Source organism: Pongo pygmaeus, chromosome 23 (assembly GCF_028885625.2).
Source record: "Pongo pygmaeus isolate AG05252 chromosome 23, NHGRI_mPonPyg2-v2.0_pri, whole genome shotgun sequence".
NCBI lineage: Eukaryota > Metazoa > Chordata > Mammalia > Primates > Hominidae > Pongo > Pongo pygmaeus.
Genome location: NC_085931.1, coordinates 40,121,182 through 40,138,972, shown reverse-complemented (window position 1 = coordinate 40,138,972; position 17,791 = coordinate 40,121,182). Strand labels below are relative to the sequence as shown.

Sequence of the window (17,791 nt, the reverse complement as noted above, 5' to 3'; positions counted from 1 at the left end):
CACAGTACATTATGTCTACCTTCCAGTGAAAAATTACAAGGCATACTAAAAGGCAAAAACACAGTTTGAAGAGATTCAACAAACATCAGAACCAGCGTCAGTTATGGCAGAAATGTTCAGATTATCAGGCCAGGAATTTTAAAAATCTACAATTAACATGCTAAGGGAATTAATGGAAAAAGTAGACAACATGCAAGAAGAGATGGATTATAAGCAGAGAGATGGAAATTCTAAGAAAGGCCTGGGCGTGGTGGCTCACACCTGTAATCCCAACATTTTGGGAGGCTGAGGTGAGTAGACTGCTTAAACTCAAGAGTTTGAGACCAGCCTGGGTAACATGGTAAAACCCTGCCTCTACAGTTAAAAAAATAATTTAAAAAAAGAAAAAAAAAGATATTCTAAGAAATAATTAAACATAAGTGGTAAATATAAAAAGCACTGTAACAGAAATAAAGAATGCCTTTGATGGGCTTATTCATGGACTGGACATGGCTGAGGAAAGAATCTCTAAGCCTGATGATATGACAATGGAAACTTTCAAAACTGAAATGCAAAGAGAAAAAAGGCTGAAACAATAGAACAGAATATCCAAGAATTGTGGGACAACTACAAAAGATGTAAATATGCATAATGGAATACCAGAAGGAAAAAAGAGAAAGAAACACAAGCAATATTTGAAGTAATAATGACAGAATTTTCCCCCAAAAAATGTCAGACACCAAACCACAGATATAGGAAGATAAGGGAACACCATATAGGATAAATGCCAAGAAATAACAAGTAGGCATATCATATCCAAATTTCAGAAAATCAGGCCGGGTGCAGTGGCTCACACCTGTATTCCCAGCACTTTGGGAGGCCAAGGCAAGAGGATCACTAGAGGTCAGAAAGACCAGCCTGGGCAACATAGTGAGACCTTGCTTCTAAAATTAAAAAAAAAAAAAAAAAAATGGCTGGGTGCGGTGGCTTACGCCTGTAATCCCACCACTTTGGGAGGCTGAGGTGGGCAGATCACCTGAGTCAGAAGTTTGAGACCAGCCTGGCCAACATGGTGAAACCCTGTCTCTACTAAAAATACAAAAAGTTAGCCAGGCGTGATGGCAGGCGCCTGTAATCCCAGCTATTTAGGAGGCTGAGGCCGGAGAATCGCTTGAACCCAGGAAGCGGAGGTTGCAGTGAGCCAGGATTGCGCCATTGCACTCCAGCCTTGGGGACAAGAGTGAGATTTCATCTCAAAAAAAGAAAAAAAAAAATTAGCCAGGTGTGGCACGTGACAGTAGTACCAGCTACTCGAGAGGTGGAGGCGGGAGGATCCCTTGAGCCCAGAAGCCTGGGTGACAGAGTATGACCTTGTCTCTAATAATAATAATAATAATAATAATAATTTTTTAAAAAACTTCAGAGAATCAAAGATAAAAAAATACTGAAGAGAAAACAGAGGGAAAAAATATCTTTCTTGCAGAGGAGCAACAATAAGAATTACATCCAACTCTGCAGAAACCATGCAAGCAGGAGAGTGGAGAGTAATATACCAAGTATTGAGAGTAAAAAAACACATCAACCTAGAATTCTTTACCCTGAAAAATTATTCTTCATACATGAAAGGGAAATGAAGACTCTCAGACAAACAAAAAGTGAGGGAATTTTTGTCAGTAGATCTGCCTTGTAAGAAACATTAAAAGAAGTTCTTCAGCAGAGCACTTATTTTATTTTATGGAGTGAAGTGTTGCCCAATTCTAGAATCACAAATAAAGCCAACTGGGAAAAAATAAAAGTAGTTCTTCAGAGAGGACAAAAATTATATGTCAGAAACTCACATTTTTTTTTTTTTTTTTTTTGAGACGGAGTCTTGCTCTGTTGCCCAGGCTGGAGTGCAGTGGCGCGATCTCCACTCACTGTAAGCTCCGTCCCCCAGGTTCATGCTATTCTCCTGCCTCAGCCTTCCAAGTAGCTGGGACTACAGGCGCCTGCCACCACTCCCAGCTACTTTTTTTTTGTATTTTTAGTAGAGACGGGGTTTCACAGTGTTCACCAGGATGGTCTCCATCTCCTGACCTCATGATCTGCCCGCCTCGGCCTCCCAAAGTGCTGGGATTATAGGTGTGAGCTACTGCACCCGGCCAGAAACTCAGATTTTACATAAAGAAAAGAGGAGCATGGCCGGGCATGGTGGCTTATGCCTGTAACCCCAGTACTCTGGGAGGCCGAGGTGGGTGGATCACCTGAGGTCAGGAGTTCGAGACAGTCTGGTCAACATGGTGAAACCCTGTCTCTACTAAAAATACAAAATTTAGCCAGGAAGGGTAGCGGGTGCCTGTAGTCCCAGCTATTCAGTAGGCTGAGGCAGAGAATTGCTTGAACCCGGGAGGCAGAGGTTGCAGTAGCAGAGATCGCACCACTGCACTACAGCCTGGGTGACACAGCAAGACTCCGTCTCAAAAGAAATAAGTAAATAAATAAATAAATAAATAAATAAATAAAGCCAAAAAAAAAAAAAAGGCAGAAAAAGTCTGGCAGACAAAAATAGGAACAAAGAACAAGGAAAACAAACAGAAAATAGTAGCCGGGCGCGGTGGCTCACACCTGTAATTCCAGCACTTTGGAAGGCCGAGGCCGGTGGATCACAAAGTTAGGAGTTCAAGACCAGTCTAGTCAAGATGGTGAAACCCCATCTCTACTAAAAATACAAAACTTAGCCAGGTGTGGTGGCGGGCACCTGGAGTCCCAGCTACTTGGGAGGCTGAGGCAGGAGAATTGCTTGAACCTGGGAGATGGAGCTTGCAGTGAGCCGAGATCGAGCCACTAGACTCCAGCCTGGGTGACAGAGAAAGACTCTGCCTCAAAAAATAAAAAAAAGAAACAAAGAAAGAAAATAGTAATATGGTAGCTGTTAACCCAACTATATAAATAACACTTCATTTATTTAGTTATTTTTTATTTTATTGATTGATGATTTTTCTGAGATGGAGCCTCACTCTGTCGCCCAGGCTGGAGTGCAGTGGCACAATCTTGGCCCACTGCAACCTCCGCCTCCCAGGTTCAAGCGATTCTCCTGCCTCAGCCTCCTGAGTAGCTGGGATTACAGGAGTGCGCCATCATACCTGGCTAATTTTTGTGTTTTTAGTAGAGACGGGGTTTCACCATGTTGGCCAGGCTGGTCTCGAACTCCTGACCTCAGGTGGTCCACCTGCCTCCACCTCCCAAAGTGCCGGGATTATAGGTGTGAGCCACTGTGCACAGACTATTTAGTTATTTTTTAGAGGCAAGGTCTGGTTCTGTCACTCAGGCTGGAATGCAGTAAAGCAATTATAACTGTCACCTTCAACTCCTGGGCTCAAGCAATCCCCCCAGCTCAGCCTCTCAGGTAGCTGAATCTACAGGTGCACACTACCACATCCAGCCAATTTTTAAATTTGTTTTACAGAAAAAGGTCTCATTTTGTTGCCCACTCTAGCCTCAAACTTCTGATTTCAAGTGATCCTCCTGCCTTGGCCTCCTGAAGTGCTGGAATTACAGGTGTGGGCCACTATGCTGGGCCTCAATAATCACTTTAAATGTCAATGGCCTAAATACAGCAATTAAAAGATGAGGATTGTTAGAATGGACCAAAAAATAAGACCTAACCGTATGTTGTCTACAAGAAACTGACTTTAAATATAACCACAAAACAGATTAAATGTAAAGGAATGGAAGTTAACTGGGCATGGTGGTACATGCCTGTGGTCCCAGCTACTCAGGAGGCTGAGGTGTGAGGATTGCCTGAGCCAGGGAGGTTGAGGCTACAGTGAGCTATGATTGCACCACTGCACTCCAACCTGAGTGACAGAGAAAGACCTTGTATCAAAAAAAAAAAAAAAAAAAGAAGTCAAGGGATGGAGAAAGATATAGCATGCTAACTCTAAACAAAAGAAAGCAAGAATAGCTTTAATTCTACAAAGAAAATTAATTTTAGAAAGAGAAGATTTTAAGTCAGGCACAATGGTGCACACCTGTAGTCCCAGATACTTGGGAGGCTGAGGCAGGAAGATCACTTAAGACACTTCATTCACTATGTGCCCAGGAGTTTGAGTTCAGCCTAGGCACATAGGGAAACCCTGTCTCTAAAAAAGAAAAAAGAAATCATAAAAAGTACTCAATCCAAAAGAAGACAAGAAAAGAAAAGGGAAAAAAGAAACACAAAACAGAAGGAATAAATAGAACATAAACAGCAAGATGGCTGAACAGAACCATATTAATTAATCAATGATACATATCATTAAATATAAATTAACTAAACAGTCAAACTGTTTTTAAACAGCAAGACCCAAGTCATATGATGCACTTTTTTTTTTTTTTTTGAGATGAAGTCTCACTCTTATTGCCCAGGCTGGAGTGCAATGGTGTGATCTCAGCTCACTGCAACCTCTGCCTCCTGGGTTCAAGCAATTCTCCTGCCTCAGCCTCCCGAGTAGCTGAGATTACAGGTGCCCGCCACCATGACAGCTAATTTTTGTATATTTAGTAGAGACGGGGTTTCACCATGTTGACCAGGCTGGTCTTGAACTTCTGACCTCAGGTGATCCACCCGTCTCAGCCCCCCAAAGTGCTGGGATTACAGGCGTAAGCCACCGTGCCCAGCCCACACTTTCTTACATTTAATAAAATTTATATACATATTTTTATATAAAGACAGAGTTTTGTCATGTTGCCCAAGCTGGTCTTGAACTCCTGAGCTCAAACGATCCACCTTCCTCAGCCTCCCAAAGTGCTGGGATTACAGGTGTGAGCCACCACACCCAGTCATGATGCACTTTAAATATAAAGTTACAGGTTGAAAAAAAAAAAGGATAAAAAAAGATATAACATGCAAATGCCAAGCATAAGAAAGCTGGTGTGCTATTAAAAGCACACAAAGTAGATTCAAGACAAGTATTATCAGAGATAAAGATATTAATTTCATAAAGATAAAATGACCAAGGAGACATTAAAATACTAAATGTGAATGCATCTAATAACAAAGACTCAAAATACGTAAAGCAAAATTGATGAAATTAAAGAGAGAAATGAACAGATCTACAATCAGAATTGGAGAGATAGAGTGTAAATGAAATACAGAGTCAAAGAGACAGACATACGGGAAAGAGAGAGATACAGTGAAACAGAGAGCCAGAGTGAGAGAGACAGAGGCAGCCTGATCCAGAGGACAATGAGTCTCAGAGACAGGGAGCATCTGAGAATAAATGACAAGACAGGGAGGGTCAGAAGCTCTGGTTGCAGGGGATGGAGTCACAGGAGGAATCTGGGACTATGGGATCCTGCAGGGATGATTGCAGGACAGACAGCAACACTTACCCGCTGCCCAGCAGAGCCTTGGGGGCCAGGCTCCCCACGCAGTCCCTGTGTAGGAGGGAGGAGACGAATGGCGTCAGCTGTTGAGGACTCTGACCTGGCGCCCTCAGGACTCCCCAGAATTCCCCCACCTGGGGCCACCTGGGTACTCACTCTCTCGCCCTTCTCTCCTGGGTGGCCAGAGATTCCTTTGGGTCCAGTGGGGCCTGGGGGTCCCTGAGCAACAAGACAGGGCCTCAGCCTTGTGTTGGGGCAGGATGGAGTGGGCAGGGGCTTGGGAACAGAGGTGTTGGGGAGGGTGCTCAAGCTTGGTCTGGGCCTCTGGGTTCTTCACCATACACCCAGCACACAGCAGTCAGTTCATACAGCTCAGTGTTAAAAGATCTGATCCTGGAGTCAGACAGTCCCACCACAGCTCATTGCCATGTGCTGGCACAAGAATCTCCACTTTTCTTGGTCTTAGGTGATAACCATACATGGTTCTCATTACTTGGATTGAATAAGATTTATGGAAGGTAGTTTGCATATTAAGTGCTCAATAAATACTTGTTGAATGAATGAATGGAAGGATGAATGGATGGATGGATAGATGGATACAAGGGTGGATGATGGACAGATATATGGATGTATGGATAAATGGAAAGATGGACAGACACATGGGTGAGAGTACAAGGAGAACTACTCACTATGTGTCCAGGACTCCCAGGGACACCTGTGGGGCCAGGAGGCCCAGGGGGACCTGGAAAAAGACAGGATGTCCTAAGGGTCGGAACAAAGTACAATCTCAGGAAGTGCCCCATCAGCTCCCTCCTGATAGCCACAAACCCTATTCCCTTTGCCATCTACCAACTTCACCCTTTACCCCTGGCCTGGACTCAACTTACCCATGGGCCCTGGAGGGCCTGGAGGCCCAGTGGGTCCCTGGGGCCAGTGGTTGTTGGTCTCAGTGAAGGTGTTGGATAGCAATGGGTCTCCTGGGTGAGCAAAGATGATGAGTGAGTAGAGCTGGGTAGAACGGGGTGGTTAGTCTTCACCTGCCACCTCTGCCAAGACAGCTTGGACTGCCCTATGGGGCAGCCTGCAGCATGGCTGGTACCACCTGGGCACCTGCTCCAGGGTGAGGAGTGTGGAGAGTGTTGGTCCCGCAAGACCAGGAGGCAGGGAGATGTGGGTTCTAACCCCACTGCAATCTAGCTGGTGACATCCAGCAACACTCTCTACTTTTCAGAGCCTGTACTGTCACCTGTCAAATGGGAATGACAATAAAAGATACCATTTATCCACCACTTACTGTGTGCCAGGCTTCTGTACATGGGTGTTACGCAGCTCTGGGAGGCTGGCACTGTCATTGTCCCCATCGTATGGACAGTGAGATGGAATGAATGCTGGGATGGCAGAATGAATGGTGTGCTGGGTTGTGCACCAAAAACATGGTGGAGAAGAGGCTGAAACCTGGCGCTCCACACTCTGACCCCTGGCAGCCCATGGGCAGGTCAGGCTGGGCTGCCAAAGGGAAGAAGCCAAGGATGCACGTCGGGGCCTGGAGGAGGGGCCAGGCCTGTGGCCTTGGGAGTTCAGGGCTCGCTTCCTGCTGCCGGGTCTTTTGCGTCCCAGTGCTCTGAGAACTGGATTCCAGCCAGTTCCAAGGCTCGGGAGGGCCTGATGCCCGGTGGCTCTAAGCACAGGTTCTGGAGGCAGCCTGGGTTTGAAGCTGTTCCCCTACACCCAGGCTGTGGGACCCTGGCAAGCCACCTTCCTTCTCTGGTCCTCAGTGTTCCTCATCTGTAACCACAGGACAACGGCGCCTGCTGGAGGACTGGGTCACATGTGGCCTACCATGAGCAGGGCTGGCACACAGAAGGCACCCGGCAGATGGTAGTGGGCACTGTGCTGATGGCTACTCCACCCCCACCTCCACCTGCTGGGATCCCGGGGGACTCACCATGCTGGGAGATCCGGGCATGGGGTGGCCCAACAGGGGCTGGGGGCCCAGGGGGACCAGGAGGCCCTGGTGGCCCAGGAGGTCCCCTCTCTCCAGGGGTGCCCACAGCTCCAGCCCGGCCAGGGCTCCCTGGGGGGCCCTGTGGACCTGCAAGGGAATCACATGGATTTGTGGGTATACAGGAGGCAAGGAGGCCCAGGGTGGCCTTGAGCGACAGGACAGGGCAACCTGGAGCAGTGGGCACGAGAGAGGGCCCCGGAGTCCACAGGCCTAGGCTACCTGGTAGTCTAACAGGGGGATGAGCACAGCGCCCAGTCCTCCACCTCGTCCAGGCTGAGTCTTCCTTCCTTGGGGCTCCCAAGCCCCCAAAACCCCTCATAGAAACCCTGGTCATATGGGGCAAACACTGCTGCTTCTCCTCTGCCCAGCCCTGCTCCCAGCAGTATGGAAGCTCCAGAAGGGCAGGGACATGTCTGACCCCACCCAGTGCCCAGCTCAGAGCCTGCTAAATGTAGGTGCCCAGGGAATGTGGGTCAGTGAACATAAGAGAGGATTTCATGGAGCCCAGGCGTGGGCAGGGCCCTCCCTGGTGGGGTGTTGAGTGAAGAGGCAAGTAGATGAAAGGGCCCAGGTCATCCTGGCCATGTCAGGAGCAGGGAAGGGCCCACCTGGTGGGGGGGATGGCCAGAGGAGCTGTGGGGCAGCATTGCGGGCACTCACCTGGTGGGCCTCTCATCCCCATTGGGCCCCGGCTGCTGGCATCTCCCTTGGGGCTGGTGGGCCCGGGCAGCCCCCGAGCACCGACTTGGTCTGGGGGGTAAAGCATATCAGACTGGCAGCTCCATATCTGCTCTTGACCCCCACCCCGGCCCCAGCCCCCCAACCAGCACCTACCATTTCGGGGAAGCAGCGGGACCCTCACACTCTCTATGGCTCCTGGCAGCCCTGGGGTGGGGGGGTAGGCAGAGGTCAGTGTCCCCGCTGGGCCTGGAGGAGGGAGGCTCATCCAGAATCCCCACTCCCAGCTCCCCCCGACCTCCAGGCAGGGTCTGCTGGGGCTGCTTGGTCTCCAGGGACTGCAGCATTCAGGAGTCCCAGGAGACGGTCCTCTTAGGCGGGTCTAAGAAACGGGAAATGGGAAGACTGAGGCCCACTAGAGGGTTAAGCTGGGAGTCAGCGACAGGGTGGGGACCAGAATCCCACTTCTCCCATTCCCAACCCACTGCTCATTCCCACAGGGGAGTCTGAGTCTGACACTCACCCTGGAGGCCTCCATCTCCGGGGCTGCCCTGGGCAGGAGGGGGGCCCCAGAGCGGGGCAGCGTCCTCAGGGGTAGCTGGTGTTGGAGGTACCGGCCGCTCTATGACAGTCAGCATGGCCATCTGAAGAGGAAGACAGGGACGGTGTGGGTACCAGGGTCTCACTAGGACCCCTCCCTATTTTTTTTGAGATGGAGTTTTGCTCTGTTGCCCAGGCTAGAATGCAGTGGTGCCATCACGGCTCATGCAGCCTCAACCACCCAGGCTTAAGTGATCCTTCTGCCTCAGCCTTCCAAGTAGCTGGGACCACAGGGATGCACCACCACACATGGCAAATTAAAAAAAAAAACTATTTGTAGAGACGAGGTCTCGCTATGTTGCCCAAGCTGGTCTTGAACTCCTGGGCTCAAGCAATCATCTTGCCTCAGCCTCCCAAAGTGTTAGGATTACAGGCAAGAGCCAGGGTCTCACCAGGGACAGGCCAGCCAAGGGGCCTGGTATGGGAGGCAGGAGGCACATAGCCAGCAGGGCCCAGCTTGGAGTGGAGCCCCAGGCTCGAAGGGGCACCGAACTTCATCAGAAGTGACAGTGTTTTTCAAAGCACACAATTCATAACACGCATTATGGAAAAGTCACTGACACCATCATTGCCATCAAAGTTGAGCTTTGTGACTGTCGCGGTGCTTGCTGGGCCATGCGCTTTTTCTCTATGGTTATCCAAATAAGAAGCTTGTCTTGATTTGTTAAAGCACCACAGGGTATGGCTGGAAGAGTTTCACTCAGTTTGTTTTTTTGTTGTTTTTTTTTTTTCCAAGATGGAGAGCCTTGCTCTATTGCCCAGGCTGGAGTGTGGTGGCGCGATCTCAGCTCACTGCAAACTCTGCCTCCCGGGTTCAAGTGATTCTCCTGCCTCAGCCTCCCGAGTAGCTGGGATTACAGTCATGCGCCACCACACCTAGCTAATTTTTGTATTTTTAGTAGAGATGGGGTTTCACCACATTGGCCAGGCTGGTCTCAAACTCCTGACCTGAAGTGATCTGCCTATCTCAGCCTCCCAAAGTGTTGGGATTACAGGCGTGAGCCATCACTCCCAGGCTTTCACTAAATTTGGAAAGAAGTTTGGAAGAGTCTGACATGAAATAGAAACCTGGAGGTGTACACAAAGTCCACTTTTGGGCCCATGGGAGGAAGACTCTGGGAAGCTGGAGGTGTCCCCTCAGCTGTTGAGGACCAAGGAAAGGCCAGATGACCACAGATCAGGGGCTCAGGGATCGTGGGGGCCTGTCCAGAGAAAAGCTGAAACTCTCTGGCAGATCCTGAACCAGGAATTCCCATCACAGATGTGCAACTGAGTTGCTTCTTACATGGGCTTCTCCTGGGAGGGAGCTCAGGGAACTGCTCCTGGAACCCTGTGCCTTGTAACTCAGGTGCCAGCACATGCTATTTGGAAGCTTGGTTTTCCCATTTGATAAATCAGGGGCATCTTCTTTTTTTTTTTTTTTTTTTTCTGAGATGAGTTTTGCTCTTGTTGCCCAGGCTGGAGTGCAATGGCATGATCTTGGCTCACCGCAACCTCTGCCTACCAGGTTCAAGCAATTCTCCTGCCTCGGCCTCCCTAGTAGCTGAGATTACAGGCATGCGCCACCACGCCTGGCTAATTTTGTACTTTTAGTAGAGACGGGGTTTCTCCATGTTGGTCAGGCTGGTCTCGAACTCGCGACCTCAGGTGATCCGCCCACCTCAGCCTTCCAAAGTGCTGGGATTACAGGCACGAGCCACCGCGCCTGGCGGCATCTTCTTTTTTTTAATTTTAGAGACAGGGTCTAGCTCTGCCGTCCAGGCTAGAGTGCAGTGGTGCTGTCACGGCTCACTGCAGCCTTGTCCGCCTGAGCTCAAGTGATCCTCCTGCCTCAGCCTCTTAAGCAGCTGGGACTGCATGCCAGCTGTGTGCCACTAAGCCCAGCTAATTTTTTGTAGAGATGGAGTCTTGCTATGTTGCCCAGGCTAGTCTCGGGCTCCAGGCCTCAAGCAATCCTCCTGCCTTGGCCTTCCAAAGTGCTGGGATTACAGGTGTGAGCCACCATGCCCAGCCTAGAGAAATCTTTTCATGTTAGGGTAGGGAAGTATTGTAAATGGCTGCTGAATGCCCCATAGAATGAATTCTCTACAATTATACAACATGCCTTCTTTTGCCTGGTTTTCAAATTTCTCTATTGGTAAACATTTTTGCATCTGATAATCTCATTAAGTTCCCAGGCTGGGCACAATGGCTCACATCTGTAATCCCAACACTCCGGGAGGCTGAGGCAGGAGGATTCCTTGAGGCCAAGAGTTCAGGACAAGTTTAGGCAACACAGCAAGGCCCCAGCTCTAAAAAAAGTTTTTTAAACTAGCCAGGTGTGGTGGCACATGTCTGTGATGCCAGCTACTCAGGAGGTTGAGGCAGGAGGATAGCTTGAGCCCAGGAATTGGAGGCTGCAGTGAGCTCCAACTCACGGCAGATTGCAATGCCTGCACTCCAGCCTGGGTGACAGAGCAAGACCCTGTTTCTGAATCAAAACAAAATGAACAAACAAAAGATAAATTTCTAGAGAAGGGAATGATGGAGCAAAGAATGGCACTAAAGTGTATGCATGTCTGTGTGTTTAGAAAATCTGGAAGAAAGAATGCTTAAATGTTGACAGTTGCATTCTTTGGGGGCATGGGCAACACTGTGAATGGTTTGCTGGCTGTTTTTTTACATTTCTGAATTTTTTTTGTTTCTAAATTTAGAATGTTGTACTTTTTAATTTAAATTAATTAATTAATTACTTTTTTTTTCTTGAGACGGAGTCTCGCTCTGTTGCCCAGGGTGGAGTGCAGTGGTGTAATCTCGGCTCACTGCAACCTCTGCCTCCTGGGTTCAAGCAATTCTCTGCCTCAGCCTCCCAAGTAGCTGGGATTACAGGTACCTGCCACCACACCCGGCTCATTTTTTTTTTTTTTTTTTTTTTTGAAATGGAGTTTTGTTCTTGTTGCCCAGGCTGGAGTGCAATGGCATGATCTTGGCTCACTGCAACCTCTGCCTCCCGGGTTCAAGCGATTCTCCTGCCTCAGCCTCCCGAGTAGCTGGGATTACAGGCATGCGCCACCATGCCTCGCTAATTTTTGTATTTTTAGTAGAGATGGGGTTTCTCCAAGTTGGTCAGGCTGGTCTCGAACTCTTGACCTCAGATGATCCGCCCTCCTTGACCTCCCAAAGTGCTGTGATTATAGGTGTGGGCCACCGCACTTGGTCCTGGCTAATTTTTTGTATTTTTAGTAAAGACGAGGTTTCACCATCTTAGCCAGGCTGGTCTTGAACTCCTGACCTTGTGCTCCACCTGGCTCGGCCTCCCAAATGCTGAGATTACAGGCATGAGCCACTGCGCCTGGCCTAATTTTTTTTTTTTTGAGACAGAGTCTCGCTCTGTTGCCCAGGCTGGAATACAGTGGCGCAATCTTAGCTCACTACAACCTCCACCCCCCAGGTTCAAGGGATCCTCATGCCTCAGCCTCCTTTGTAGCTGGGATTATGGGCATGTGCCACCATGCCAGGCTAATTTTTGTATTTTTAAAAGAGACGGGGTTATGCCATGTTGGCCAGAATGGTCTTGAACTCTTGGCCTCAAGCAATCCACCTGCCTCGGCCTCCCAAAGTATGGAGATTACAGGTGTGAACCGCTGCGCCAAGCTGTACTTTTTAATTAAAAAAAAAAAAAAAAAAGTTTTATGGCAGCGCAGTGGCTCACGCCTGTAATCCCAGCACTTTGGGAGGCCAAGACAGTGAATCGCTTGAGCTTAGAAGTTCAAGACCAGCCTGGGCAACATGCAGAAACCCCATCTCTACCAAAAATTTAAAAATCAGCTGGATGTGGTATTGTTCACCCATGGTCCCAGCTAGTCAGGAGGCTGACGTGGGAGGATCGCTTGAGCCCAGGAGGCATAGGCTGCAGTGAGCTGAGATTTTGCCACTGCGCTCCAGCCGGGGCAACAGAGGAAGACCCTGTTTCTAACAAAACAAAACAAAACAAAAAATACACAACATTTTCTCTTGAAATAATTTGAGACGTGTGATAGATGTTTTGTTTTTGAAACGAGGAAGATAGTATTATGGATGGGGGTTGGGGGGATAGAGAAAGGGGATGGGGCAGGGGCAGGCAGGAGATCCTACCAGGATCTCTGGGCAGTGTCTATGCTGATCTGGCTGGGATGGTGATGGAGCCCCATGGGAGGGAGCTCACAGGCCTCCTGGAGGAAGAACAGGCCAGGCTGGCTGTGACTTGCGCTTCACATATACAGTCTTCACTGAGTGGATGCCAGTATCCCCTCTGCTTTACAGATGGGGAAACTGAGGCACGACCTGTGAGCAGGCTTCCGAGGGAGGGACACTGGAGGAGACCACGATATGCCTGACAGGGGATGCTGCTCGCCGAGTCGGCTCAGAGCTGCCCTGTGGGTTCGCTGAGGGTGTGAGCATGGGGTTCGAGCATCGGGTGCAGGGAAGGAGGTGGGGAGGGTGGGATGATGGTTGCCCGGACTGGCCTGGGGCAGGGGACAACACAACCACCAGGAGGGAGCTGCTCACCCACCTTGGCTTCCAGCACCTTCAGCCGCTCTGTCAGCTCTGACACTTTGCTGCAGTTGAGACAACCTGCGGGGAGGGAGGATGCTGGGGCCAGGGCCAAGGGTCCTAGGCTTCCCCTCAGAACCCTTCAGTCTCTGGGGGGTGAGATGGAGGAAAGCATCAGATACCTGATGACCCCAACCCACGAGGGAGCCTTAGGCTTGGGAGGGGCTATAGGATCACAGTGGGTCCAGGGGGACCTCACCCTATGGGTTCCTTTTGGCGTTGGAGCCTCCAGAGTGGCCTCCTTCTCCTGCAGCAGGACCAGGGATCCGACCCCTGGCAGCCTCTGTGTCCAAAATGACCCCTTTCCCAGAAGCCAAGAAATGGCAACGGGGCGGGGGCCATGGATGAGGCTGAGGACCTCTCCAACGACCCCAGCCAGCCTCATGGGCTAAGAGTTTAGAGCTCAGACAAGCCTGGGTCTGAGCCTTGACACTTACTGTCCTGCGTGACTTGTCCTCTCTGGAAAGATACTGTTGCTTCCTGCCTGGGCAGGGCTGGGGCCAGGGCTTGCCGGCTTTGGGGACCCACCCAGCGCAGTCTGGACTGGGCTGGCCTCAAAGGTCCCAACCTCTGAGCCTCCCCTGACCCACAATCCAGCGCCGCCCCCCCGGCTGCCTGGCTGAGACTCACGAGAATGACATGAGTCATTCACAGCAGCTCCGGACATTTACGGAGCCTCCCAGCCAAGTGCTATGCCAGCAGTCTCTCCCCTCCTCACGGGAGTGTCACCCCTGTTCACACCTGAGGACACAGCTCAGAGCAGGGAGGGGCGAGTGCCTAACTATCACAACATCTGGGGTCTAGTCCTGGTGCTGCCCCCACTCCCGGCTGTGGGGCCTGGGGCGGGGCAGGGCAGGGAGGTCAGAGACCTTCAGCTTCCTCCTCTTTAAAAAGGGGACAATGGGAGGGCGGTGGACAGCTGTGAGGTCTAAACGAGCTGCTGATGGGAAGCGCCTGGCACAGGGCCTCGCACACTGCTGATGCTCAGAAAAGTGCTGATTAAATAAAAAGAGGAAATGGGGGATTGAACTGGCGTCTGCAAGAGTCCAGGGGTCATGGGTCTCAGGGTGTCTGGGCCCAGGTCAGATGCCCTTCTGGGGTCCTTTCTGTGCCCCCCGAAACAACTTTTGTAGCCTGGGGAGTGTGGGGTGGGGAGACGGTTACTGTCCTTGACCCTCCACTGTCAGACCTGCTGGCTTTTAGGACAGTTACCAAACTGCCCTGAGCCCCCTCCAGGGCTCCCTCAGCCCAGGGGGACCCCAAGAAGCTATCCCAGGACCCACCTGAGAAGGCTGTGGGCCGAAGCGCCATCCGCCGCATGGTACTGCCAGACCACGTGGGCTCCAAGGAGCCAGAGGAACCTGCAACTAAGGGATGGAGGGTGAGAGCCCTGCTGGCGTGTGATCCTTGCCTCCTCAGGCCCCCCTGCCCACCACTGTAGCCCCAGCAGGGATCCCTACTCCCCTCAGCGCAGGACACAGAGGCCCAGAGAAGGAGAGGCAATGTATCTGGGTCAAACAGCATGAACTGGGCTGAGCTACAGCAAGGCTGGCCACCTGATAGGCCTGGGAAGAGGGACTGGCCAAGTGGGGGTGGGGGGGCATAGATGAGGCTGAGGACTTCCCCAACGACCCCAGCCAGCCTCATGGGCTAAGAGTTTAGAGCTCAGACAAGCCTGGGTCCGAGCCCTGACACTTATTGTGCTGCGTGACTTGTCCTCTCTAGACTTATTTTCCCATCTGTAAAATGGAATTCTAAGGCCTCTAAACCTCCCAGGCTGGGGTGAGGCCTGAGGTCGGCCATGAATGCAAAGGGCCCACTGTGCACACACAGGGACTGGCACACACAGTAGGTGCTCAATAAATGGTCGCCGTGACTGTCGCCATCCACACTCTTGCTGCCTGGCTTGGTAAGAGGAGACTGAAGTGGATCCAGCCTTGGTTTTAAATGAAAACCAGAGGGAGTCTGGCTGCCTGGGAGGGCAAGGGGAGCCAGTTCCAGGGCCAACCCCTGCCCCCACCCCTACCCGAGGAGGACCCCCCTCACCCTCCCCAGCCGCCCTGGCTGGTCTGGCTTTGGGGGACTGGTTTTCTCCACAGCTGGAGGGATGGACTGGCCAAACCAGGGGCGGGGGCACAGCTGGAGAGGCTGTGGAGCCAACACTGGCAACTGCCCCCCTCAGCCCCCCAGGCCTTCCTTTTAAGGCCACGAAATGTTGTCTGGGGGGAGACAAGACCCAAATAAGGAGCGGGCCTGGCAGCTCAGAGCGGGGCTGTGGGTTGATGCAGGGAGCGAGAGGCGCCGGGAACTCAAACCAGACGGGTCCCTCTGGCCAGCCCCCAGCAGAGGCTGCCAGGCCCTGCTCTGGGTCCCATTGTGGGGCTTTCACTCGTGCTGAGCCTGCATCCCCAGCATACCCTCCTCAAGGGCCTACGACTTGCCCAGGCACAGGCGGCTAATCTCACCCAGGATGGAGGAAGGTGGGTTGCCAGCCCAGGACTGGGGCCGGCACTGGGGACTCCCTGGGGAGGGGAGACATCACTGTGAACCATGCTCATGTGAAGGACCTTGTATAGCCTGACTCAATCCTACAAGGAAGGTGATAATCAGAACAGACAACTCTTGTTTAGCATTTACCCTGGCCCTGGCACCATCTAAGCACTTCACATACATAGTCTTAACTGTGAGTGGGTGCTAGTATCACCTCCAATTCACCTCCACTTTCCAGAGGGGGAAACCAAGGCACAGGGCAGCTCTGTGCTACCTCTTCTCTTTCGCCCATGCTCAGATAAAGGTAGATGAGTGAATGACGCTCAGCTCCACTTCCCCGCTAGGAGGAAATGAGGCAGAGAAGAGAGGCAATTTGGCATCGGTTGTCCATGGGATGGTCCCAAGCCTGGATATGAACCCAGGTCTGCCTGATTCCAGGGCCAGATTTCTTTTTTTGGTTGGTGGAGGTGGGGGGCACCTGGCAGGGAGGCTCAATGTTCAGCAGGAGCACTGGTGCCTGAGAAGAATGGCCTCACCAAGCCCTCTTCATTCTTTCTGCTTCCAGGTGGAGATGTGATGTCATTTTAGTACTCTTTTCGAGAAGTTGACCAAAAGAAGCGGCCGTCTCTCACAACCTGGGGATGTTTGAGTTTCCTCTGTGATGAAGCTTTGTCCGCTCCCCCACCTGCTTCTGCCCTCCCCTCTACTCTGGTTTTTTTTTTTTTTTTTTTTTCCCATTGCATTATCTACCTTCTAGCGTGTTATTAACTGCTCCAGTTTCCCAGGCCACTGCCTGTCATCTGGCCTCCTGGCTGGAACATCAGCCCCACTAGGGCAGGGACCTTGTCGGTCTTGTGCTTGGCCTACAAAAGTACCCAGCACCCAGTAGGACCTCATGGGCCTCATGTATAAAACTTCTTTTTTTTTTGAGATGGAGTCTCGCTCTGTCACCCAGGCTGGGGTGCAGTGGTGCAATCTCGGCTCACTGCAACCTCTGCCTCCTGGGTTCAAGCGATTCTCCTGCCTCAGCCTCCAGAGTAGTTGGGACAACAGGAGCGTGCCACCATGCCCAGCTAATTTTTGATATTTTTAGTAGAGGTGGGGTTTCACTGTATTAGCCAGGATGGTCTCCATCTCCCGACTTCGTGATCCACCCGCCTTGGCCTCCCAAAGTGCTGGGATTATAGGCATGAGCCACTGCGCCTGGCCATGTATAAAACTTTTGTTGATGAATACATGAATCACCAACTGAAAATAAATTTTGAGCAAGCAAACCAAATATAAGGCAGAAACAACTGTCTTGAAAGTCAACATAGGCCGGGCACAGTGGCTCATGCCTGTAATCCCAGCACTTTGGGAAGCCGAGGCGGGTGGATCACCTGAGGTCAGGAGTCCGAGACCAACCTGGCCAACATGGTGAAACCCTGTCTCTACTAAAAATACAAAAATTAGCTGGGGGTGGTGGTGCATGCCTGTAATCCCAGCTACTTGGGAGGCTGAGGCAGGAGAATCGCTTGAACCCGGGAGCGGAGGTTGCAGTGAGCTGAAATTGCACCACTGCACTCCAGCCTGGGTGATAAAGTGAGACTCCTCAAAAAAAAAAAAAAAAAAAAAAAAAAAAAAGTCAGCATAAATGGGCCAGGTACAGTGGCTCACACCTGTAATCCCAGCACTTTGGGAGGCTGAAGTGGGCAGACTGCTTGAGCCCAGGAGTTTGAGACCAGCCTGGGTAACATGGCAAAACTTTGTCTCTACAAAAAATTTAAAAATTAGCTGGGTGTGGTGGCGCATGCCTGTGGTCCCAGCTACTTGGGAGACTGATACGGGAGGATAGCTTGAACTTGGAAGGTCGAGGTTGCAGTGAGCTGTGATTGTGCCACTGCACTGAAAGAGTGAGACCCTATCTAAAAAAAATAATAAAATCAGCATAAATGTTTTAATGTCACACTAGAGTGTCCCTGAGTTATTAATCTGTAAACTTGTGGTTGGAAATTCTTTTTCAACCAGTTTGTTTTCGATGTTTCTCCAGAGGCCAGAAAGAATTAGAAAAACAAATAAAAACACGGTCTGACCAGCAGCATAGACATCAAATGCTCAAAGTAATTGCAAATTTAAATTAAA

At 50.8% G+C, this 17,791-nt stretch overlaps 1 protein-coding gene across 7 annotated transcripts in view; it reads right to left on the bottom strand.

Annotated features, from left to right (window-relative positions):
* The window catches only part of EMID1 (EMI domain containing 1), a 54,630-nt gene that overhangs the window by 20,143 nt on the left and 16,696 nt on the right, over nt 1-17,791 (bottom strand). For 5 of the 7 annotated variants that reach the window (XR_008496813.2, XM_054470224.2, XM_054470226.2 and 2 more), the window contains exons 4-13: nt 14,464-14,547; nt 13,140-13,201; nt 8,532-8,652; nt 8,165-8,215; nt 7,991-8,080; nt 7,271-7,417; nt 6,213-6,302; nt 6,015-6,067; nt 5,482-5,544; nt 5,332-5,376 (exon numbers count right to left, since the gene is read on the bottom strand). Coding sequence is in view for 6 of the 7 variants with exons in the window: in XM_054470224.2 (XP_054326199.2) it covers nt 5,332-5,376; nt 5,482-5,544; nt 6,015-6,067; nt 6,213-6,302; nt 7,271-7,417; nt 7,991-8,080; nt 8,165-8,215; nt 8,532-8,652; nt 13,140-13,201; nt 14,464-14,547 (806 nt within the window). In the remaining variant the exon portion in view is untranslated. The remainder of the gene's footprint in view (nt 1-5,331; nt 5,377-5,481; nt 5,545-6,014; nt 6,068-6,212; nt 6,303-7,270; nt 7,418-7,990; nt 8,081-8,164; nt 8,216-8,531; nt 8,653-13,139; nt 13,202-14,463; nt 14,548-17,791) is intronic. The other 2 variants (XM_063663062.1, XM_063663063.1) reach the window with 1 other exon arrangement.